The sequence below is a fragment of the Pholcus phalangioides genome, unplaced genomic scaffold, assembly GCF_987345545.1.
Source record: "Pholcus phalangioides strain wild (caught in Gottingen) unplaced genomic scaffold, Ppha-v1.0 ptg000018l_1, whole genome shotgun sequence".
Taxonomy (NCBI): Eukaryota; Metazoa; Arthropoda; class Arachnida; order Araneae; family Pholcidae; genus Pholcus; species Pholcus phalangioides.
Window position 1 is genome coordinate 3156056 of NW_028301611.1, and position 25666 is coordinate 3181721.

Consider the following 25666-nt stretch of genomic DNA (forward strand, 5'->3'; position numbering starts at 1 on the left):
GAATTAAGAAATAGAGAAATACAGTGGGAAGAGAGTCGTCCGTTTATACAACTCTCCGAACAGAGGGGAACGAAGAAACAAAGAAATACAGTGGAGAGAGAGAGAGTCGTATAAACGGACGACTCTCTCTCCACTGTATTTCTTTGTTTCTTCGTTCCCCTCTGTTCGGATCTGGGGACCACCCAATGTCCAATAGTGCTACTACACTGATGTTTATCTATATATATTGCTCTGAAATAGAATGTTTTAACCCCCGCATCTGATGACAACCCGGTAACTTTAGATCCTTTCTACTCAACGATAACTAAATCGTTTTCACTTTGATGAGCATCAAAGGAAAAAAATCAATCGATGGTCATATCCTTCGCCTCGGCCATTCTCTATTAGAAGGATGGCCGAGGTTCTTCCTCGGACTTTTTATGAGAGCAAAAGACCTATTCCAGAAAAGTCAGTCCCTGGAAAACTTAATCTTTTCAGTTGAACAGTTGAACCTTTTCCTTCTTGAAAAAAAAGACCCAGTCATAAAAAAATCGGTCTCGCAAATGGCGAAATATTTTGTGCGAGTTTTCTTTGACTCCCTTCATATTGGTAGGGTTGAAGTTGCTGTAAAAAAAAAGGCTTAGAACCTCCAAAGGGTATTTCAGGATGCCCTCCGAATATTGCAGGTCGTCATATTGAACTCATAGTGTTATGGGAATTATGGGATGACAAGTTGACTGTGTTCAGGGAGAAGCTTGAGCTTGACATTCTGGTTTTTTCAATCAAGATACGTATGTTACAAACAACTTTCAGTGGAGATTGTCTCCAATCAGTGATGTGTGCGTGTGGTAACCTCTTCCAGCAAAATTTCTCTGAAAAATTTACTTTAACTTTTACTAAATTTTAACGAGACTTTTGACTAAATTTTTAACGAGCATTCCGAAAATGTGCTGCCATCTAGTGGGGAAAACACGTAATCAAGTATTTTACAATAGAAAAGTGTATTAATTTTTTATTTTTTTTTCAAAAAATTCTTTTTTTGAAGAACTCACAAAATTTCCCGCAAATGCTAAGAAATTTCCCACTTGGACAAATTTTGGCCAATTTTTCCCTTGAATATGGGAAATTTCCCACGAGTTACCATCACTGTCTCCAATTAATAACTCGATCAGCGTGACATCTATAGCTACTTTCTCTTGTTGTTGTCTATGAAAGAAAGTACAGGCATAAGTAATGACGTCATAAATATTTCGATTTGTTGGCCATCTATAGCTGCTTTCTCTTGTTGTTATAGAAAGTAGCTATAGGTGTCGCGCAAATCGAAATATTGATGACAACCCTACTTCCTTTATAACAGCAACAAGAAAAAGTAGCTATAGATGACGCGCAAATCGAAATATTTATGTGATCGTTAGTAATTTAATCAATAGATGTCACGCTAATCTTATCATCATTGACGTCATCTATGAACCGATGAGCACGACATCTATAGCTACTTTCTTTTATAGACAAACAAATAAAAATAGGAATTTTTTTTTTCTTGTGCGTGTCGTCTCGTCGTTTTCCCCTCCCCGCCCACACGCCGTATGTTTGTAAACGTCTCCCGCTACGACATATGCCGCCCGTCGAAAGAGACGCAATTTAATAATTGTTGAATAATGCGGTCATTATTAATAATTATTTGAATGATTAAGGTTAAGACAAGCCACAGATTATCGTCACGATGTCTTCAACAAACGCTTTCGGTGACGTTGACACCAATCCTTTCGAGGTGAGTAAAAAAACATGTCATTGATCGCGTTGGTGGCTGTCAACGTTGACAGTTGTTGACTCTCTCCTCCCTTTGATTAACTCAAGCAGTACCTCAATGAACATTATATCTTTGGATAAAGCATTCTATCTTTATTCGCCATCAAATAATCGACCCCAATGCGGCTATTTCATCTCAAATTTATACAAAACCAGAGCCCACCCTCAAGTTCGGGGCGGCCTGGCGCATTTGTTGGGATTCTCTCTAGCGTAATTGATGCGGTGCATTGAATTTGATAGAAATAAGGTTTCGAAAATTTTGAGAGGCTCACCCTGGGGAGAACGCCCTCTACATTGTTGGTTCGGTTCCTTTTGGACCTAGAATTTTTCCGCATGTATAGTACATAAAAATAAGATTCATCCCTAGTTGGCAGGGCCCAGGCACGGATTCGAATGGGGTCGGTCCATGGCCCCCACATCCTGGAGCGGGGCCCCCCTAGGCTGGGATCTTTTGCAGGCCCCTTCTGTAGTTAATTTATAGCGTGAAAAAACATAAAAATGATGAGAACTATCCCGGGCCCCAGGGCTAGAGCCCTGTCAGCCCCCCCCCTTTGTGGGGGCCATGGGTCGATCGTCCCTCCAAAGAGCTGAATAATATTGGGAAATTTGTTCATTGAAAATGCAGGGCAATTCAACCAAATCCCATGCAATAAGTCGCCCCCTTGCAACACATCACACTAGATCTGTGCCCCTCCGTTCCATTCGAAGCTGAAATGTCTTCCTTCACAGCTGGAGATGTTTGCCTCTGCTCCATTCAAAGTTGAAGAGGTCCGCCTCCTCTTCCTTCGCAGCTGAAGATGTCTCTGCTTTGGTTTTCTCCGCAATTGAAGACCCGCTGCATTCAAGCCTGAAGATGCCTGCCTCTGAAGCCTTCACAGGTGAAATTTCTTCTTTGGCTTCATTTGCAGCTGAAACATAAATTTTCCTCTTCTTCAGCTTTCATCCCAGTTGAAGCTGAAGATACCTGCCTCTGTCTTATTCACCGCTGAAGATATCTGCCTTCACTTCAGTTGCAGGGTTTTTCACTTGGACTATTTCATCTGTTGATGTTTCAAATTTCTCTTGCAGGTTCTTGAATTTCACTTTCAGAAGCATTTGAACTTGTTTTTTAGAAACATTTTCCCACAAGCACTAGAAAACGGTGTAGTTTCCACATATAATTTACAGTTGAGTCTGTATTTAACTGAGTCCCATCGATATCCTTTAAAAAACTTCATTATAAAGAAAATTTGTTGAATTAAAATTTTTAAATCAAGTTATAGAAACGAAACAAAAATTGAAACTTGCTTATCTCTTTTTAATGTCTTTATAACATATTTCTAAACTGCACAAAAGTCTGTAATCCTGCTTTGTTTATCGCTTATTGCTGAAAAGCGATGAAACAATTGCTAAGCTCTACAGTAAACTTTAAAGGATATTAAAGGTGCTTTTTTGTTTTTAGTGTAACATAAAACCATGTGGTTCGTGGTCGGATATTTTGGAGGGGGGGGGGCAGATTTCCAAAAATATACTGCCATCTATTGGTGATATGTAGTACATGCAGATCCGAAACTAGGAATTTTGCCACCCTGGGCAAATAATTTAAAATTCAATTATTTTACACAATGGCGTTCTTTGTTTTCTCCCCCCCCCCCAAAAAAAAACTTGCCGCTCCCACCTATGGCAATCACCTTCACTGCCCCCCCCCCTTCCCGCAGTTCCTGCCCTGAGTGCATGTGCTATTTACAATTGATAAAGTATTGCACTGCATTCAATAACTTTTGTTCATCAAATTATTTTTCACATTATCTGTATATCTATGCAGTACAAAAATAATGCTCTACATCAATGCAACATGAACGTGAACAATTTACGCAATGAACCTTATCGATATCTTAACATCAACGTTGCAAATCGTTATTTAGGTCCACCAGTTTCCATTAGCAATGTTTTTTTGCAAATTGCAAAAATTCATATTCTTATTATAATTTAGGAGATTTATTATATTTTAATGATAAAGTTCTAAGCATATAATTATTTTTTATATTCTAATTTTAAAAAATGCAAAAGATGCAACAGATTTAAAAGATAGCTGATAGATGGCAGCATCAACATCCGGGGCACTGGGGTTTCTTTTTTTTTGGTGTTTTTTTTTTCGCTGCCAAAACGAGCGCAATAACTTGTGTTAACTATCCCCTTTCTCCTTCCTCACGTGTTCCTCAGTAATAAGGGTATCTCGTTTGACCACACAACGGAAAGTCCCTAAAGAGGAAAGAAGAATATGTATCTTTCCATGGAAAGCTCCGCTAAACCTTGACTATATGACCTGTACTTTATGGGACACATTTTTTTATCAGTGCCTTTTGAAAATATTTATTTTCTAATTTTGCAAATTCATTTGAGAAAAAAAAGAAATTCAATAGTATTGTGTGTTGGTACCAAATCCATTTGAATTGTTAAAATAATGACTTGAAATTTTTAAGGGGGATGTTCGCCATCATGCCTCCTTCACGAGCCGCCCCTGTAAGACAGCGTTAAGGTGAAGGTCTCTTTCTTTCAGCTTTTCATTAGTTGGTTATTCACACCTGCTTCATGATTCCAAGGTGTATTCTGCTGGAACTTTGAGAAAGGAAAAGTCCCGAAATGTTACAAAAAAAATGATAATTTGCAAAGAAAAAATTATATCCGAAACATTTTGTTACAGGTGACACCACTTATTAGACTCACGGATAATGTTATAATTCTGGTGTTGTTATCACTTTTGCAAGGAACAGAATAGCTCATTATCATTAAACAGGAAAAAACTTGATTATAGTTATCAGGACTTTGAATAATGCTATCAAATTTTTTTGGTTGAAAGTTCTTTTGTGCATTCTTTCATTCAAGATTCAGTCAGATTTATTTCCCACCCCTCCAAGTTATCGTTATCACTCTGCAGGACTATGTAGGAGGCTAAAAGGTGTTCTCTCCCCCACTCCCTTGTGGTCAATGGAAATGTTGGTCCACAATATTTCCTTTCTTGCCGCCTGGCAGTCGAGTGGTTAGGGAACTAGCTTCTCTCTGTGCATGTCTGGGTTTGAATCCCAGTTCGGGCATGGATGTCTACTAACACTATCAAATTCCCTGGACGGATCATGCTGATCCCTTGGGAATACGTGAAGATCACGTTATTTATTAAAAAATTAAAAAATATATAAAAAAATGTCATAATCAGTTCATGGTATTCGCTGTGATCCATGTGCATGTGGAGCTGTTTTTTCAATGGCCTTCCTATAATGAAGACATTTGTATACATACAAAGTTTGTTTGAAGACAAATTTATATATAACGGAAAAAACCCCTTTCCTTCAGTTCTTGATCAATTTCCTTTAGTTGACTGGATTCAAATTACATTTCCACGAAAAAGTCTCTCGGGATCTATGAAACATGATATGTACATTAAAAAAATATTGTCATTGTTGTGATAAACATTAGACAGTTTCATTCTAGCACCATACAATGGCTGAAAGTAACAAAACTGCAAAATTTTAGCTTAAAGGGGGGGGAACGTCCCGTTTCGTAGTAGAAAATAAAGGGAATGATATTGAACATTTTGCAATCAATTATGTGGGAAAGAACAACAGTTGTTCCATATTACTTGTTTACCACGTACCGTTTGGTCCAACATCATGTATGACCACCGCACTTGCAAACAGGATTTTTTTTTTGGATATAAACCCTGAGTCCCCCCGATGTGATCACATCAAGTGAAGGGGGCTGTATATATAGAAATTATCTTTTGTCATATGGGAAGTGAATAACATGTAAATGTCATTCAAAGTCTAAGTTTTGAAGAAAATTTCATTAAATGGAAGTTTGTTTTATGGAGACTCTGCTGCATGTTTTGTTCTGATACCATAAATAGCACTGCAACACATAGGTGGAGATAGACTTGAAAGTCTGGGGGTCACTGTGTTGTTGAGCGGGGGGGGGGGGGGCATGATGATGATGATGTCAATTTATATATACGCAAATACATTAGGCCTATATCAGTCAGCTCTACCTTCGACGCTCATACTGCAACAATTTTTTTCAAAGAAAAGAAGAGGAAAAAAAGACTTTGAATAGGAAATCATGAATACAGAAGATAAACTGTGTAATTGCATGTCAACAGTTTAATCTTATGCCAACCCCCAATTAAAGTTCAACTGCTCTGATGAATATTGCTTCAATTTTTTACAAATTATATATATATATATATATATATATATATATTTTTTTTTTTATATATTTTTTTTTTTCACAGCTCAAATGCTGTATTTAATGAAATTTCCGGACCTCTTTTACATTAGACTGTACATTTACAAATTTGGGAAAGGGACGGGGGTTCATTGCACTGCATTTGTTACTAAAATATCTTTCACCACAGGATCCCTCAGTACAGAACTTGACTCAGCAAACAAATTCCAATCAAGCAACATTGGAGGCATATAATCCATTCGAGAAAGGTCCAAATCAGCAGGTAAATTTTGTCATGTCTTGAAAATTCTATATCATTTGATCATTTTTCTCACACCACAGTCATTTTCACTCCTGAACTAGATGACCAATTTGGTTTATGCCAGGCTCTTTCGAAAGCTGGTGGAATGGGCAAGTTTTTGGCAAATGTGAATGATTGTAACTAGAATGGTGTTTGCAGAATTGCCGATCAAAAATTTTGGAGACAATTCAATTTTGAACTTTGCAATCTTTTAGCACTTGCAGCTTGCCATTAAAACCAGATATTTTGATGAAATTCATGTCACCTTATGTAGAATTTTTGCTGCTGTTTTCCAAATGTATGCTTAGTTTGTGTATAGGTTTTTCAAAAACTTCATAAATTCTGTTTTTTTTCAGACTTAACACATTTTTTTCCCCATAATCAATTATCTACCATAACGCAAAAACTGTTCAAAATAATACAGAGTTGATGAAGTGTTTTATGGTCCACTTGGGCTCGTCTATCATTCCCTTTCATTTGGCAGAATAGGTCGGATTGACCCTGTATGTTGTTTATCAGCAGGTAAAGATGTGCCCTAAGAATTTTTGCGGCAGACATTTTTTTTAATACATTTTTTTCTTTTTTGTCCAATTCTGCATGTATCACTCATATACATAATGATACTATATAAGATAGCCACCTATGTAACAATATTAAAGTAAGTTTAAAACAAGTTTACCCCTTGTTTTAAAAAAAAAAAAAACAGATTTCACGATCAAAGATTAATTATAAGGGGAAAAAAATCTGAATAGTTTGAACTCTTTTCTACAAGACAGCAAGCCACATTGTTGTAGTTTTCTAAGTTTATGTTGAAGCTCGATGAATTTTTTGAAATTGGGCTAAAAAGGAATGTTGCTTTGACTGATTCTTAGTGCTTTTCTTAAGACACATGTTTGCATTAAATAGTTTTGTCCCACCAACAGTACATTTCATTTTGTTTTAAAGTGTCATTGTTTCATGTCAGTACATAATCTGAATATTTCATCCATTGTGGTTTGAAGACATGAAATTGATGGTGCTTGAAGTTAAATGGGGTTGCTCACTTTATGGTCAGTAATTCTCAAATTGTTCCACATCAATCATGCTCGATAATAGCCACCTCGTTGGGCATTTTGCCTGTTGTGGCGTTGTATTTGTATTTGTAATGTCCTTTGTAAAGAATCTAAATGCTATTGCTGGGCATGGCATATGACATATTATTTTTCCAAAAGTCCTTTTTTTTTTTGGAGTTTTAGACATTGTCTAGAATTTCTAGAAAAATACTTGAGAAATCGTTCTGAAATTTCGGTCACGTGAACCCTATGCTTGCACTCACAATTTCATGTGAAAATTTAATCACATTTTCAGGACCAAAAAAAAAATTAAGTAAAAAAAAAGTTTTTAATCAGCCCTGTATGGTAAAAAACTGCAAATGATTTGTAACTTCCAAAAAATATCATAATGTGATGCAATTCTTATGTTCACTTTCATGAGAATAACATGTATATTCATGAAGATATAAATGTTTTCTATAAAAATTCCAATTTTCGTCGCACGTTTTTTTGTTTATAACATGCAGAGCTTTCAACCATTTTTTGTGAAACTTACAGAAAAGTTAATACTACACATACAACATTGTATTTAGGAATTTAAAATGTGAAAATTTATTATTCAATGAGATATGAACATCTTTAGTAAATGATTTTAACTTGCACATGCGCAGAAACTATTGATTTTGTTTTTTCACAATTTGGTTGCCAGATATATAGTGCAACTTATGTAAAAATTCCAGTCCAATTTCGTATGCGACGAGTGACGCCGTGCGAAGATGCTCGTCTGCCACTACGAAGGTTGCTATCAAGATCCATGGGTTCTAATCCGGACATAGAACATTAGAAACAAGTTCTTTATATACCGAGCCTGGATGGAGCATCCCACACAACTCCTCTAGTCGGAAATTCCCCTATGGTGATATATGACCAGAGTTGGTGTGCGGTGAAGTAGTAGTTGAATGTCGTGAAATTCAGAAGGATATACACAATATCATTAGCTGTAATTTAAGTTACTGGCTAGGAGTACCTGGATGATAAGGGTTTTTACACAAATTGATATTTTGATTATTTTGTGTTATTTGATTATTTCAAAAATAAGTCCACAGCTGTATGCAAATGAGCGAAGATATGTCCATTGCTATATATAAGAAATGCTTTAACATAACACACATGTATGATGTCAGAATAAATAAACTGAACAAAATTATCAGATGATAGAAAATAATCAAAATACAGATTTATGGAAAATCCCTTGTAATCCAGGTACTCTCAGCCAGTAACTTAAATTAAAGCTCAGGATATCGCATATAACTTCTAAATTTTCACGACATTCAACGGGAAGTTTTATATATTGCATTACATATATCTGGCAACCGAATTATGAAAAAATAAAATTGATATTTCCTGTGCATGTGCAACTGAAAATTATACTAAAAATACTCATATCTCATTGCATAATAAATAGTCTCATTCTAAATTTCTACACAGGATGTCCCATGTGCAGTGCCAAGTTTTCTGTAATTTTCTGCCAAATTTCATAAAAAGCGGTTGAAAAGTTTGCATGTTATAAGCGAAAAACATGCAATGAAAATTGGAATTTTTATAGAAAACATCAAGCATTCATGAGACAAAAAAAAACTAGCTTAATTCCTACAATGGTGAGTTCTCAAATGTTTGAGTATTTCAGAAAAAGGATAAAAAACACACTAAAGCCTTAGAGCAGACAAAATTAAGAGCGAAAATAAAGAAAACAAGTCAAAAGTAAAATGGAAGAATCTTCAATGACTTCATGTCACTTCTAGGTTGTTAAACTCAAAAAGGTGCTCAAAAGTATATTTATGTATGGTTCAGGAAATAGAAGGGAAAAATTATATATGTTCAATGTTTGATCTCAATAAGAAATAATAAAAGGTTTTTTTGAGTAGAAAATGTGTTTGACATAACATTTCCACACACAGATATTATTACATCTATAACCGCAGCTAAAATAAAAAGTTCACCACCTTGTTTATTTTAAGCATTAAATCTCTTGCGTTTTATTTTATTTTCTTGTTTTGCTTTTTTTCCGCAGCAAATTAAATTACCACCACCATCATCTGTGCCCCCTGATGTGACTGTTCCAGCAGCTGTGGCAGCAGCAGCAGCTAATCAGGCTGCTGTTGGAACAGGTGATCATCTTCCACCGACTTATAACGAGAGTGCAGCTCAGTATGCTGTTACGGATTTGCAAAAAAAACAAGAAGTAAATATATTTTTTACATATCCAGAGCTTTCTTCTTTCTTTTGTTTGAAAAACTGTATGCAAATAATAATTTTTTTCAATCAAAGAAAAACTCTGGCATCAGCAGTAAGGTCAATGATGCATTATAGCACGTCTAATACTCAAAATTTTAGAATAGATAGTGTAAAATTTTAATTTATGAATCCTGTGGTGCACTTTTATTCTCGCATTAACTCTTTTATAGCTGGTTTTTTCCCTTCAAACCCTCAAAATAGACTCGTCCACGTTTCTACTAATCTTTTCTTTCTCTTATTACTTTTTTTCTCATCCTTCTATGAGACTTAGACTTGTTTTTCAGGTTTCCGCCTCTGCTGAAATCTTTCATTTTCTTCCTGACCCTTCACAAATCCAAAACATACCCATACTCCCTATCTCAGCCATCTTCGAGCATTTTGGCTTTTATGGAGTTAATGATCTGTTATTTCTACAAATTGGTTATAAAGACACTGCACGTTAGAATAGAACTTGACTATTTATTGCATGTGCGACTATTCATTATGCTGAATAGACTTTTTTTACACATTTTTAAATGCTAATAAATAATATTCATTTTCAGGGTTTTTATTTGGCTCTGTTTTGTTTTCATCTTTAACATTTCGAGCAATAAAACTAAAGTTTAATTTTGTATTAATCTACAGTTTAAATGTGATTTATTATTGCTGTACAAAAGCATCTAAATTAGGATTCATAAACCTACATCTGCTTTTCTGGATGCTACAATTATTCATGGAAGCTGTTGAGTTATTCCTTTCACAATGGCTTTGAGCATATTTACATGTTCACAAAAGCTTGTGAGCATGTCAATATGAAATATATCTTATTTATTTATCTATCGTGTAAAATTTCACTCGATTTGAACTGTATTCTAATCTGTTTCTCCAAGGAGCTGGAAAGAAAGGCTAGAGAGCTTCAAGCTCGAGAAGAAAGTCTTGCCAATGCTACTGCTACAGGAACCAGTAAGTGATGCTTGAGTATTTGTTTGTATCATCTATAGGATTTAATTATAAAGTGGAAAACAATAGATGTGTCCATGTTTGTATTTTGACTCATACCTGACTTACTATGAAATGAAAAAAGTAACTGGAACATGTCTTAGTAATTGGTTTTATATTTTTATGCATATCATATTGAAGAAAATTTTAAACAAAAGTAACCACACCAAATATGCTATTCATTTTGTATTTCAGCTACTCAAAAGAACTGGCCTCCATTGCCGAAGAAGTGTTGCGTGGGACCCTGCTTCTATCAAGACATATCAGTTGAAATTCCTGATGCTTTCCAGAGGACAGTGCGAACCATGTATTACATGTGGCTGTGTATGTACTGATAAAGGAAAAAAATCAAATTATTCAATTTATATTTCCAGCATTATTCATACACCTTTGATTAATTGTGTTTTTGTAAGCTCTGAAGAGAATATATTTAAATGTTCTGTAGAATTTCTGCTATTTAGGTAAGCTTGGGAGCATTTTTTTGTCTCTTTTAGTATGATCTCTTATGGAAAAAAAGTCTCATCTATTTTGAGGGGGAGGGGAGTATTGTGAAAATTCTATGACCCGCTATAGCATTCCTAAATTATTAAATTGCCTGCCTAATGATATTCTCTGGTCCTGGCACACTGTTGCTAGCATTTGACATATTCCATCTATAGTGATAAATACTGAATAACAGTACCTTCCTCCGGTCCCTTGAGTATCATTTTATACGAATTTGAAATTTCTGTTTGTCCAGTAGCAATCTCATCTACTTGAGAAAGCTATCAGCTACCTTAATAACATATTCAGGGGTCTGTCCAGACTTTTTGCACAGGGTCCTGTTTTTGTGAAAATGTACCTTATTTTTGTGAAAATGTACCCTATTTTTGTGAAAACTTTCAAAATAGCAGTGAAAGTAATACTAATTAAACAGCAACCTCATTTTCCTATTTCATTTCATTTTTATTATCATTTTCCTAGTTTTTGATGCACTCACAGCTTGTTTGTGTTTCTGGCTATATATATGCTTGTTGACACATCGTGTTGGTGTTGAGTGATCACCAAATTGCACCCCTTGGTCAATCCAGGGTCCCTTATCAAAAAATGTAGAACATATTTTGCAAAGAAAGCCAGATGCAGAAATGCTGTAACATAGCCAACTGTGAAGCTTCTCAAAACGTGCGATGTTCAACAAATTCGGTACTTTTGGACCCATTTTTCTAGCTTCTGTAGATGAAATTTTCTTTAAATCCGGCTCTACCGACGAATTCGTAGCATCTTTCACTTCCGATAAATCAGCAATGCCTTCCACCGCTTTCGACGAATCGGTAATGTCTTTCGAAGAAACGGAATTGTCTTCCGCCGCTTTCGACGTATCGGCAATGTCTTCCGCCACTTCCGATAAATCGGTCATCTCTTCTGCCGCTTCCGACGAATCGGCAATGTCTTTCGAAGAATCCGAAATGTCTTTCGAAGAATCCGAAATGTCTTTCAGCGCTTCTGATAAATCGGTAATGTATCGCGCCGTTTCCAAGGTTTCGACAGCGTGGTTCGAAACCGATGAAGGAAGCAATGTTTCAGTAATTTTTTCCGGGTTAGCACAATTGGAATTATCTGTACCTGACGTCTTTTTGGTGACGTTTTCAGATCCTCGTTTAAAAAACGATGTTATGGAGCTGCATCCCCGAACGTCAGTTGGCCGTATTTTTTTAATGTAGTAATCACTATTCCTTGAATTTCCACCTGTTGGTGGTCGACCACGCTTCATATTAAATTTTCAAGAATGAAAGCGCATAATCTAATTCTACAATAAGCATCAACTACACCGATTTTACGGCTAACAAGAGGTTGTGATTCAAAGACCATTTGAGGAGAAGTGCGGGGCTAAAGCGTTTGTATAATGGCATAGGTTGTGCGATAAAATATCGGACGCGGTCAATCCGTGGTCAACCAGCGGGATGTCCTAACCAGAAGACTAGAAACAAGGAAAGCCCTCTCAAGGTCACGCTCTTTCTCCGATCGCCTTTTCAAGGTCATGTTTTCCGGTATCCAACCAACAACTTCTATAGATAAGATTACTCATCTATGGGAGAGTGGGTGGTGGTGTTGGGCCAACAATGCATGCTTAAAAAAAAAGATCAATGGCTTTCTATTACGACTAGGGTCATAACTGACAAGAATTTTGTCGCACAGCAGTCGCAAAAGTTCGTTTTTTACGACGTAATTTTCATGAAGGGTTCGTTTTCTGGAATTTTGTGATGGATCCGTTTATTATCCTCCAAATTTTGTGACACATCCTTTTTTTACCCCCGGAATTTTGTGAAGGGTCCGTTTTTTAGCCCCGGAATTTTGTGAAGGGTCCGTTTCTTAGCCCCGGAATTTTGTGAAGGGTCCGTTTTCCGGACCCAAATTCCGGCTGGACAGAACACTGATATTGTTTTTGATCATGCATATCACATTCATTATTTATGTCAATTGCATCACCATTTTTGTTTTTCGAATGGTTATCAGCCAACTCTTCCTCCAGTTCTCTTTTTTTTTACCAAGTTGTTAAAAATGGCTGGACAATAAGCTTGTAATTTGTATGACTTATCATCCATTTTTTTAAGAATAACATTATTTTATTTATTTTCAGTTATTTTAATTTTAAGACCCATATTATATAGTAGTTTAACGAGGAAAGAAAAATGAAGTATGTTCTGGGAAAACTAACTTCCAAAACCTGTTTTGAGAGTTGAGATTTCTATTTTCCCGAATTAATCTGAATCTGTCGTTAAATCTGGAAACAAACACCTTAAATTTCAATAAATTTTTGCCTGGACAATAGTTTCTCAAAATTTTTGTTCCGTTGGCCCTTCTTTTAAAATTTTTTCTGCTTATCGTCCCTCCCTCAACTCAAGCCAACCAATAGGATCCCATACTACACCAAAACCTTCTACCAGTCCGGTTCTATCGCTGTCCCCCCCAAGAAGGCAATATTGCCCACTATGAAAATCACTGATCTGGATCATATGATCTTATTAACAAATCAGAATCTTTCAATTAACCAGTCGTCTGGTCAATTAATTTCCCTTTGTGCTACCCGCAGTGCCCTTTTTATGAAGATGTGCATGCTTTTTTCTTTTTTTGGAAGTTTGAAGCTATTAAAATATATTTTTTGATTGAATTTTTAATAAAAACATTAAAACATGTTCTTTGCTATGTATTTAAAATCATAAGAATAATAATAAAAGTTAATTAGTAAAACTTCAGTTTTCTAAATAGAAATGCAATGACAGCATGGGTAGTTCAAGTTCAAAATGAATGCAGGAAAATATTTCTCAGTAATTTATGTTACAAATAATGTATTGAAATTTATAAAATGATGCCTAAATCATATATTTCATCCTTATATGTTACTAATTACAAGATAGAAAATATATATTTAAAAAAAATAAAAAACAATTGAGGATACAGCCTTGCAAAGCATGGCGAAAATAATAGTAATAATAACCCCAGAGAGAGAGACCTTGAAATATAATTGTTCAACTCCATCTAGTGGCGATATAATAAAGTAGAAGGATGCCTGTGTAGGTGGCAGCATTTGTATGACAAATTATTCCATCGTATCCATGTTATAGAGCCCAAAAATCTGCATGACGGCATATGCCTGGTTAAGATTTGTCTGTATCTTGTGTGTATCAGCAACATATAAGTAGTAACATATAAGGATGAAATATATGATTTAGGCATCATTTGTCTGTATCAGCTAACGACAGAAATTAATTTTTATTTTACCATGTTCTTCAATTTTTTTTTTTTTTCAGTCTATACATTCCTTTTGTTCTTAAACATGCTCGGAGCTTTGGCTTTGTTCATAGCTAATGGAGATGGAACTACTTTTGGAGTTTCTTTGCTACTCTCAATATTCTTCACACCTCTGTCATTTGTTTGTTGGTTCAGACCTCTTTACAAAGCTTTTAGGTAAGTTTATTTATCAAAAGAAAAATATAAGATAAATAACATATTTTTATTGCATGATTGTTGTGTTCATACATGAAACCCTTTGCAAAATTTTTATTTACCTTGTGTATACTATATTTTGGGAATAAGCCTAGTGGTGCTGAAAATACTATTAAATCTTGATTAGTCGAGTATGCAGACTAAAAACTTTGAGTTGTTGTTAGTTCAACTCATCTGAAACTCCAGTTTTGTAAGGAGCGAGAGTTGTTAAACCAACCAGTGATATATTTATGAATATTATATGTGTAAAATAAAAGTTAAACTGCAGAAAGGGTAAAAAATATTTTCATGGATGAATTATTCCAAATATATATATATGATACAATTACGATATTGAATGAAAATATAAAAGAAAACATAGGCACATACATTAATATGATCGGATGTTTACACAATGCTTGCATGAATTAAATGTATGAATGCAATAAAAAAAAATGCAGTAACTGTTTATATTATCTCTCGTTTCATTCCTGTTTAAAGAGTCTTGCGCGAGTAATATCTTTGTTTTTTTAAATCTTTGTTAGGTATGAATGAGGTATTCAAGTATTTTCCATGGTGATTTTAGATATATTTCCATTTTATCAATAAACTGTTCCTTTTTCTTAATTTAAATTTTTAGTATTTTTAATCTAAACATTTCAACTTCAGCTTCGACATTTTTGGAAAATCTGCACACAATCAAGATATGTACTGATGCTTGAACACTACATTCTCTTACAACTCAGTGAAAGTGAAATTTCCAATTTAACTTGAGCACATGCCATGCAACAAAATATTTGCTAGTACACATGAGCATGTTGATTGTTATTGGTCACTGTTTATCTAGGAAACTAGAGAAAGGGGGGATTAAAAGAAATAAATTATCTTTAAGTTATGTATTCTGCACTTTCAATTCTTCCCCAAGGAGGTAAATGCTTTTTTTTTTTTTAAATTCATTTCATACCCAAAACCTTCAACTTGAAGGAAGAGACCTTCGAGTTAAAGAAAACATTTAATACTAAAGTAATATTTAATGTGTTCTAGAGACGCTTGAAAACTTTGACTTGAACAGATATTTATTTGATGTATCCTGAATTGAGTGTACTTGTGAAAATATTTGTTAGCATTATATGCAAGTGCCACATCTTCCAAAAATGAAATTTAATTTGCACATAATATCTTGAAGGTTATGTGATATCTACCCATGGTGTATATTCTTATCATTGTTCAATAGCTAATGCTTAAATCTTTAGTCTTAAAGGGAATGTCCAACTACAAAAAATGCTTCAGATGTTGCCCTTCATCCTAGAAGCCATTTAAGTTGGAAAAAAATTATTTCTGAAAAATACAATAACAAATACAATTTTTGGAATTATGAAATATGAATTTTTATATGCTTCCCAGGTCATATGAATCACATTTAGTGAAGTATTTTTCTATGCATTGGCATGTGTTAGAGAAAGAAAAATCCATACTCTTATGACCAAAATTGGCAGAGTTATGAAATGAACCATTAGGCATATTTGAAAAAACATTCCAGCTAGGAGCTATATCAAATAACCAAAATAATTTTTTTTTTTGAGGTTTCATTCAATGACATAAGAGTTTCTAGGGTGTTCCTGATGAATAAATTGAACATTAAGGTTAGTCAGCCTTCATGTATGTTCATGGTATTTTTCTCACTTTTTTTAACATCTATATATTTTTTTCTTTTAGAAGTGACAGCTCATTCAGCTTCATGGTGTTCTTCTTTGTTTTTTTCTTCCAATTCCTGGTATCTGTATTTTATGCTGTTGGTATTCCTCACATGGGATCCTGGTGAGTGCACATAGCTAAGCTGGAAACAAAAATGTGAATTCTTCGAATCACCATAGCTTTATTTTTTTTTCAGTTGTGTTATACAGGGCGTCATGTAAGTGCTAATGCTGCCTTTAGCTTAACAACATTTCATCTTAGAGGTATAGTTTAAATTTAAAAAATGTGAGATTGAAAATACAGAATGTAACAAAATAGAAATCTAAATTTTCACACGGTCTCCTTGTCCTCTAACTTCCAGTTAGAAAGTTGTTTCCCTGTCTCTTCTGAGTCCAACAAAAAATATTCCAAGTTATTAAGTGCAATATTCCCCTAGATATTCGAATTCAAAAATCAGAGAAAAGTTGAGGAAAGACAGCATAAATGAAGGAAAGGAGCGCTATTCATTCGTTTTTGCTGTTCTTTCATAACTCTTCTCTGACTTTTTAATTGAAATATCTTAGCAAATATTGCACTTAGAAACATTGAATTTTCTTCTGTTGGCCTCAGGAGATACAGGGCAACAACTTTCCCCCTCAGAAGTTGGAGGACAAGGGGTACCGTAAAAAAATTTAGATTTTTTTATTCCATGACTCGGCATTTTCACTCTCAAAACTGGTACAAAGTGATTTCTGAACACATTTTGAGAATTTTTAAAATTGGAATCATTAGCAGACAGTTGATGAGATATAGACTACATTAGCGCTTACAGGATGCCCTGCATTGGTGTATCGTTGGGGAGGGGTTCTAATCCCCCCAAGCCGAGATTGTAGTGTTATTTTATAGGGTAAAAGGTCCCGCTCCCTTGAGAAAATTCTGTATATGCCTATGATGCCCTGTATATTGATATTTCTTTTTAAATTCGTGAAAATATCACAAATTTTAAATTGTTGGTTTATTGGGTTTGGGTTTTTTTTTTGTTATTCATAATGTCAATACTGACAGGATTTTTTTTTAATATTATGCATGGTATAATGAATTGATATAAAGGGTTTACCTACTGAAAGAAAGGGTTCCAAGTTTTCATGAGTTTGAAACCGTAGGTGCCAGAACCTGGGAGACTTAGTTAGGCTATTTTACCACCCCCTCCCCCGCCTCTAGTAATTAACGAATATACAATCCAAAGCACCCCTACCATGCCTACTTACACACTTAAGTCCCCAATATACAAGATGACTGGTTACTTTTAGCTCCCGTCAATGTTTTATTGTGTTGGCACATGTGTTTGAAACCCTTCTCTGACCTCGTCAGAATCTTTTCTAACAAGTCAGTACTTTTGTAGTGCCTGACAATTCGACACTTATCCTGTGCCAAAAAAAATTCGAATCACAGGACACTGCATTAAGTATCAGCAATTTCATGTGCAGTCCGATTTGAGAGCACCACCAAACTCTCACTTGTTGATGGGGGGGGGGGGGACTTGAAATAAATAAAGAAAGAAAGGTAGTCCATCAAAAGTATTTTTTTGGACTAAATGACCTTTGCTTGAACGCAGACAAAATTATTTTCATTAGTTCTGGAACTATGTATTTCTCTCATTAATTTCAAATTCTCGTCAATTATGAATCTTCATTTGGTTTTGTTTTCATATCGATATTTTTAGTATCTTCCTATATAATGATGCATCGCCATTTTCAATGCGGATATCCCCTAAAAAATATGCCAAAAATGTCTGGGTCACAGCTCAGTATGCCGACATTGTTAAGATGCCCTGAAACCAGTGGGGCAACAGATGGATTTATAACCAGATTGTATGGATTTATACAATCCATCTCAGAAGCACCTGTGACCTAAGTTTGGGTCAGGACCCATAGCTTGAGAACCCTTGGTATAATTGGTCCTCGTGCATAAAATGGCAGTGATTCACATTTTAGCTTACATCAAAAGGCGGGCAAAATTAGAATCTTTTTCTGAATTGAAATTTGCATTGTGTGTAACAAGGGATTTGTGGGAACCCTCACTTTTCAATAATTCACTTTACATTGAAAATTGTTTCTCTTTTACTAATTTTCTATACAATGTTGTTGCTGTTGTTGTTTTTATTTACATTGTCATATTTTTCAATGGATTCTCATATATTTTCCAGTGGATTGCTCAATGGGATTACAACGTTGACGTCCAGCGGCCAACACACTGTTAGCACTTATACTGTCGGGATTATTGCCATATTCATTGGCTTCTTATGGGCTATCGATGCAGCAGCATCCTTCTTCATGCTCGTTAAGGTATGTGATTCTTCTCTCTTGGAATAATGTATAGTGGTACTGTAGAACCTCTCCTAACTGAGAATAAAGTGTCCACAGTAACCTTGGATAATGAGATCCTTGGTGAATAGAGACTATCCTTAAAAATGTGATAAATAAAGTTTTGCAGATTACAGTGATGCACTTTGGATAACAAACACCTTATAAATTTTTCGAAAAAATGTTTTTTTGTAACACTTCTACCTTAGCTAATGAATTGGGATTTGACTAATGAACATTTTAAGTGATATTATTGCCCACACTAACATAACACAGCCCAAATATGAGATTAAGCGTTCCATTGTTAAAGTATTCCAGACTCTGCTGTGAAGCTGAGCTGGAAGAGATCTTGGCAACGGGATAAGTCCAGTGGCAAAGTTCTGGCATTTATTCATCCCAAATATGAGCTGAAATTCTGTGCAATTGTCAGCAGAATTACTGCTTTTAAGCCTGATGAATTCATATCTGCCGTAGAATCACTTTTCAGATGTACATCTATTTGAATTTTAGAAAGCTTTAGACTTTAGCTTTAGAAAGCTTTAGACTTTAGCTTTAGAAAGCTATACAGCAAAAAAAATAATTCCTTTTTAAAGAAAAGAGCCTAGACTTGTACCTCCAAAACTATATGGTCTTGACATTCTAGGATGTTGTATTAGATTGAATTTTTTTGCACTTCGTTATATTTGATGGAAGAGAGGAGCATGGGATAAATGGAAGAAAATTAGGTACTTTCATACCAGAGTTGTTATAACAGAACAGTTGCAATAGCACATGGTCGTTATGATATGAGCATCGACTGTAATTAATTTTACTTTAGTCATTAATTTATTCGTTCTCCCCAATATAGGTTCATCGTATATACAGATCTACCGGTGCAAGTCTGGCCAAGGCCCAAGAAGAATTTGCATCTGGTGTTATGAGGAATCAGCATGTTCAGAATGTTGCCACTAACGTTGCAACAACTGCAGCCCAGGAAGCCCTTAATCGAAGTGCATCTGGTCTTCGTTACTAATTTATTTTCTTCTTACAAGGTGAGAATAAAAGTTTCGTGTGGAAGCCAATTTATCTCTTTTTTTTGCCAATTTATCTCTTTTTTTCGCCAATTTATCAGTCACCAAACACTTCTTGACCACCTAGTGTAAATCCAAAGAAGGAATGCAAGATTTTTTTTCAATTTGACTGATCACCACACATAAAACATACAATCGAAACAAGTGAGAAAAACACAAAAAATGACATTAGAATGACACAAATACTCTGTGACCCCAAGAGACTAAAAGTCCTTCCAGTCGGTCAATATAAATTAGATCAAAGAGTTGATTATGCAGCAGCCTTGTTAAAGTACTAATTGGTTAATATTTTACAGTCTTGTATGTATTTTCAGATTTTTTTTAACTGAATAAAGAAAACATACATACATGGTAGGCAAAAAGTTCAGGGAAACTTTAAAAATTCATAAAAACCGGAAAAATAACTGAAATAAAAAAATGGTTTGCAGGGCTAGCATCTCTAGGTCATAGGAATTTTTTTAAGACAGGAAAAAAAAATTCAAAAACAATAGATGGTGCTGACAGTCGATAGGTAGCCCTGACGTACACAAGTCAAAGAAAAGGTATGCAAATAACGAACAGAATGCCTCCAAATCTTTTATTACAGAAGTATGTGTTCCACATGACCACCACCACAGGGGATAACACATTGCAGCTGAGTCACAAATCTAGTAACGGCAGAGTGCAGCAGGGCCGGATGTATACATGACACCTCTCCGCGGATCGCATCTTTGATGCAAGATGGAGCAACTAGTCACACTGCTACTCTTGTCAAGGCATTCCTGATACAGATGTTCGGGGAAGAAAAAATCACTAGCAGGCATTGCAGGTTCCCATGGCCTCCTTGGTCTCCAGATTTGACACCGGCAGACTTCTGGTAATGGGGATATTTGAAATATCAGGTGTATTGATCCGGTCCATCCAATCTGTCAGAACTGAAAAATGTGATCTGCCGAGAGGTGTCATGTACACATCCGGACCTGCTGCACTCTGCCATTGCTGTATTTGTGACTTGCCTGCAACAATGTGTTATCCCTGTGGTGATGGTCATGTGGAACACATACTACTGTAATAAAAGATTTGGAGGCATTCTGTTCGTTATTTGTGTATCTTTTCTTTGATTTGTGCACGTCAGCGCCACCTATCGGCTGTTTTTTTAGTTTTAGTTGTTTTTTCCTGTCAAAAAAATTCTAGTGACCTAGAGGCGATAACCTTGCAAACTGTTTTTTATTTTGGTTATTTTTCTGGTTTTATGTATTTTTAAAGTTTCTACAGACTTTTTGCCCACCCTTTATATTTATTTATTTAAATACAAATATAAAATTATTCAGTTGACATACACAGAATTCACATACAATCATATAATCATGTATTTTTCAGTTGATTAACAGGAATGGTTTTTCTATGGAGTTTCTAGAATGAATTATTTTGTTTTATTATCTATTATTCTTGTAGTATGGATTATAGACTAGTGTTTTTTGAGAATAATAATAGTCTAGATGGCTTAGACTAGTGATGGGCATACTGCAGCCTACTTGGAGGTTCTATCAATTCCGCCACTGATATCAAAATAACAATGTGGAAATTTTCAATTTCAGTGCTTTAAAAAAATTCATTTGGGTGGGGGAGGAAGTGTTGCCCCTTTTTCGCATGCGAAAAATATAGTTACAGGAATTTAAATAGAAATTGATTCAAAAACTTTTGCATATGGAAGAAAATAAACGGATCACGTATGCAATAAATATGCATAAAGTTATTAAAATATACTTATTTTTTCACAGATGTAGGGAATAAACCATTTTTTCTCTCATTTGCAATAAAAATTGACTGTTTTTGAAGTATACTTGCCACTTCATGTCCAAACATAAAAATTCCAAGTATTAATCAATGTTTGAATATATCCGGTCCACCAAAATATTTTCTTTTTATTTTCTGACGTGCTTTAAGTTTGTCAATCACTGCTTCAAACCAGGGATGGCCAACAGCTGGCTTGCAAGGTGATTTTGTGCTGGCCCTAACAAGGTAAAAAAAACTGTGCTAAATTGATTTTGGATCATTATTTGAGCTATTGGTTTCAACAGCAGACATCCTGATTGACAAACTGCAGTAGACTCTCAATAATCCAGCTGCGTGCTAGTCTGGCCCATCCAATAATTTGGCATTTTTAGGTGGGCAACTGTAGAATTTTTTTTTTCTCTGTCAAAAGCATAATATGTGGTGAAATTATGGCTTTCTCCTGATATAATCCACAGGGTCGGGTCAGTGTAGTGTATCTATAGTGTGAAGAAACAAAAAATAAGGATCGTCTCAGTCCCCGTGGGCTGAAGACCTGTCCATGGGTGAAATGGTGAAAAATCAATATTCTTTGCATGACATTGTACCAACCAATGCATACAAAGATCCAGAGACGCTAAATGAATTATAATAAAGAAATAATATAAAGAATTATAATAACAATATCATTATTCTAACCGTAATAATGTATGATGATGAACTTCAAAAGTATCCTTGAATGGTACAAAATGGGTGGTCGAGAAAAACAAACACTGCGATAGAACATCTGTGTTCTCCTTGATATTAATGTTTGCATAAGGAGAATGTCCATTTCAGCATGCCTTTTTAGTTAAATATCTCTATAGCTGTCAAAATGACCGTTATAGAGATATTTAACTAACAATAGAGATATTAACTAACAATGGTAGCGGTCATTTTGACCGCTACCATTGTTTTAGGTAGATTTTAATTCTACCACTGAACTAAGATCCCTACAACATTTTACATTTTAAAAATTTAAGAGACTTAACAAGAGATGAAAAAGGTCATAAAATTGTAACCACCTGAGATAAATCATTTGGGTTTAATCGTGTGTGTGTGCATCAAAGTAGCTTTGTGGTCAAAATGACTGCTTCCGTCATTCTAGTGTTGAGGTTTTGTTATGTCATTTTTGTTCCTTAGCATGTATCGAGATAATAATATGTGATTCAGAAATTCTTTTCCATTTCAGGCATCAATAGTAAGAAGAAGCATCATTGTGATAAAAGAAAATTGAGAGTCAGCGGAATCTTTCAGCCAAAAAAAAAGAGAGACTAAATCGAGATGGGATTCTTGTACAAGAAACATTTTTTCAATGACTTTGGTAGCGTACTTAATTAGTTATCCATAGAGGAAAAAAAATCTCATGATTTTTAAAATCAAATCCAAAAAAGAACCATTTGTTTTCTTTTTGTAGTGTGGAACTGCATTTATTTTGCTGTTGTGATGTTGTAACTGAATGAGTTTTTTGCATTTATATATAAAAAAAAAAAGCTTTGTATCGAAGGGTCTGTGCAACTGTATTTTAGACCCTTTGCCCTTTTGTTTCTCCTTGGGCTTTCTAACAATGTACATGCATGTTTTAAATTAGGTTATTTGTTTTAGGAATTAAAGTTTCTAAATGTTATTCTACGAAGTGTTTTTTTACTTGCAACATGAGTATAAACATGATTCGTCAATCACTGGTACCTGGACTTATAAGATTTATACGCTCATGAAAAATACCCAAATCAGTCATTCGGTCTTAAATGATGGTCCAGAACTCCTGACAATTTTTTTTGTTCTGATTTTTGTGATTGATTTTGTATCTTTCATTTTTTTGGTGGGTTTCATAGTTATCCTTGTCTGTTTCTATACTTGTTAAGATGTGTTAGTGCCCTCGTTTATTTTGACAGTTTTGTTGCAATTTTGTGTGAGATACTTGTTTCACAATATGGGCAATTGATAGTTTTGTGAGCTACATTCCATTCTGCGGAAACTATATTCCATATATAGATTGTGTGGAAAAAATAATCTCTTTATTTTTTCTATACTCTCAAAAATACAGTAAAATCCCTCTTGATGGTCATTTCTGAAATGCAGTCACCCTGTTTTACGGCCAAACAAAAATTTCCTGGCAAAAGCCCTATTTATATAATGCATTTTGAACCCCTCCTTAACTGTCATCATTCATTGGACCAGGACCCATGTACAGACACCCGTAGTTGTAATTTTGGTTCAAATCATGCTTCTTAGATGGCAGCATACGCTCCAGTATTTGGTCTGCTTTATGGCTACTTTTTTTGATGAAATTTTGGCTTGAAGTTTTTGTTAATGTTTGGAAACTTTGGTGTCAGTTTAGAATCTAAAATCATGTGTTGCTGGTTGTGCTCGTATATTTTACATATGATTCCACTCTGTTTAATATGGTATGCTCTAGTAATCGATCTCTATCACTAAAAGAAAAATTTGTCATCAAATACTGTTATAGTGAAAATCTCAATCTAACAAACACTTTTCTAATCCCCCAGATAAGTTTTCATAGGAACAATGCAAAAATCTGAATTCCTTTATAACAAAATTTCAGTATAACGAAGTGATATATCTTGGAGTTCGTTATAACAAGGTTCGACTGTACAAATGATTTATGATGGTATCTGTAGAGGTAAGGGAATAGAAGAGAGATCACAAACCACCAAAAAAGTATTTGACATTGTTTAGAAATTAGAGTCATCTGAACAAATCAGTTACTGAACGTTACAACAAAGTTTTTAAAGTACTGTACTGGATGAGTTAAATACATTTTCTTGTGAACACAATGATGGAAAAGCATTGGATTAATCTCTCTCTCTCAGCTTAAAATAACATTTTGAAGAAGTGAGGGAACACTCAGCAGAACCTGCCAAACATCCATTGATCATTTTTTCCAAAAGATGTAAATTCAGTATTGCAAGCATTTTTAATTGACGTGATCCTCACATATTACCAAGCAATCTTTATGATCTGTCCTGGGAATTTGTTAGTGTTAAACTTCTTTGTAAAAATATTTCTTCCGCTATTTTAGTTGCACATCGTTGCAATAATTATGTACTTTCATGACTTCGTTCATTTCCAAATAATGAACCCTTTCAGTTATTTTTGATACTGTTTTGTACAGTTTCAGCAGGAATCCCCTCAGATATGGTCATCCTTATTTATGAACTATTTTGCCCCGTAAGTATCAGCAAAAGAGGGGGGGGGGTTATACTGTCTTAGAATAAAATTCAGTGTTTCAATACAACAAATTTTATGTATAATGAAAGTATTTTGCATTCTAGATATACAAATACACTACACTGTATAGGTGGATAACTCTGTCAGATTCTAAGTACCACCTCATAACTGCACATGTTCCTCACAAATGTTCCTCTGGGAAACTTTCAACGAATTTGTGCATCCCTGAAAGTGTGCTTACATGTGTGGTCTTACCATGTTTTAGCAAAGTCTGTCATCCATATTAGAGAAGTGAAAGTGGCCGATTAAATATAATGTTTGTCATTAAGCAACAGCTTAATGCTCAAAATTTCTAAGTACTGAGCATCTCCTTATACTGCAGGATTTGACAGATCCCAGGTCACCATGATTACTAAAACCTTGGTAATGGTGCCTGATGTTTTCCCACATGTGGTAACTAAATTGGAGTAGGATAACACAAAATATTTTCGAATTCATATCAGCATATCTACCAACATGTAAATCCGTCTCTATTCTGGTCAAAAAAAGTACTGTTTTTGGACCTGTTTTGTTTTAAAAAAGAAATGTTTGGCTCCCAAAAAGATTTTTCTGGTGCCTAGATTTTTCTTTTTTTTTTTGTAATTTGTTAAGTCCCGTTACATCATGCATTCCAGGAGACATAGAATAGGGGAAATATATTGAAAGTATAATATATAACAGACTTCATATAAGTTCTTTTTTTAGTTAAATTTGTAAACACATGATTTTTTCTAACAGGTTTCGTTAAAGACGTGTTTCTCTGTATTAGCCCTGTCTCAATCAAAATCGAAAGCTGGGCAAGCGCAGGGCATCTTGTGTGTTTGTTGCTATACACGATGAAAAAGCTGATGCAGGCTCCTCAAAATGGGGCGTCTTCACCTCCCCCATCCCTCCGTGCCAATAATACATTTTTTTTCATGGGGGAGGGGGTGTGATCCCTTGCTCTGTCTGTGACATGACGGGTAATAATAGGTGATATTTTCC

The 25666-nt window shown here is 34.9% G+C and overlaps 1 protein-coding gene across 1 annotated transcript; it reads left to right on the forward strand.

The window, feature by feature from the left end:
• Nucleotides 1–1340: 1340 nt before the first annotated feature.
• On the forward strand, nt 1341–23083 carry LOC149071529 (secretory carrier-associated membrane protein 1-like). The gene is made up of 10 exons (XM_089247710.1): nt 1341–1750; nt 6176–6268; nt 9389–9559; nt 10482–10554; nt 10786–10914; nt 14379–14535; nt 16270–16371; nt 18434–18572; nt 19438–19621; nt 22644–23083. The coding sequence occupies exons 1-9, from the start codon at nt 1703–1705 to the stop codon at nt 19600–19602; spliced, it is 1077 nt and encodes a 358-aa protein (XP_089103836.1). The 5' UTR covers nt 1341–1702; the 3' UTR covers nt 19603–19621; nt 22644–23083.
• The last annotated feature ends 2583 nt before the right edge of the window (nt 23084–25666 follow it).

What these genes read in the sequence shown, in the direction of transcription:
- LOC149071529 (XM_089247710.1), top strand. Translation starts at nt 1,703, where the DNA reads ATGTCTTCAACAAACGCTTTCGGTGACGTTGACACCAATCCTTTCGAG. An exon ending in TTGACACCAATCCTTTCGAG is followed by an intron (nt 1,751 to 6,175) that starts GTGAGTAAAAAA and finishes CTTTCACCACAG; the next exon opens with GATCCCTCAGTACAGAACTT. An exon ending in AGAAAGGTCCAAATCAGCAG is followed by an intron (nt 6,269 to 9,388) that starts GTAAATTTTGTC and finishes TTTTTTCCGCAG; the next exon opens with CAAATTAAATTACCACCACC.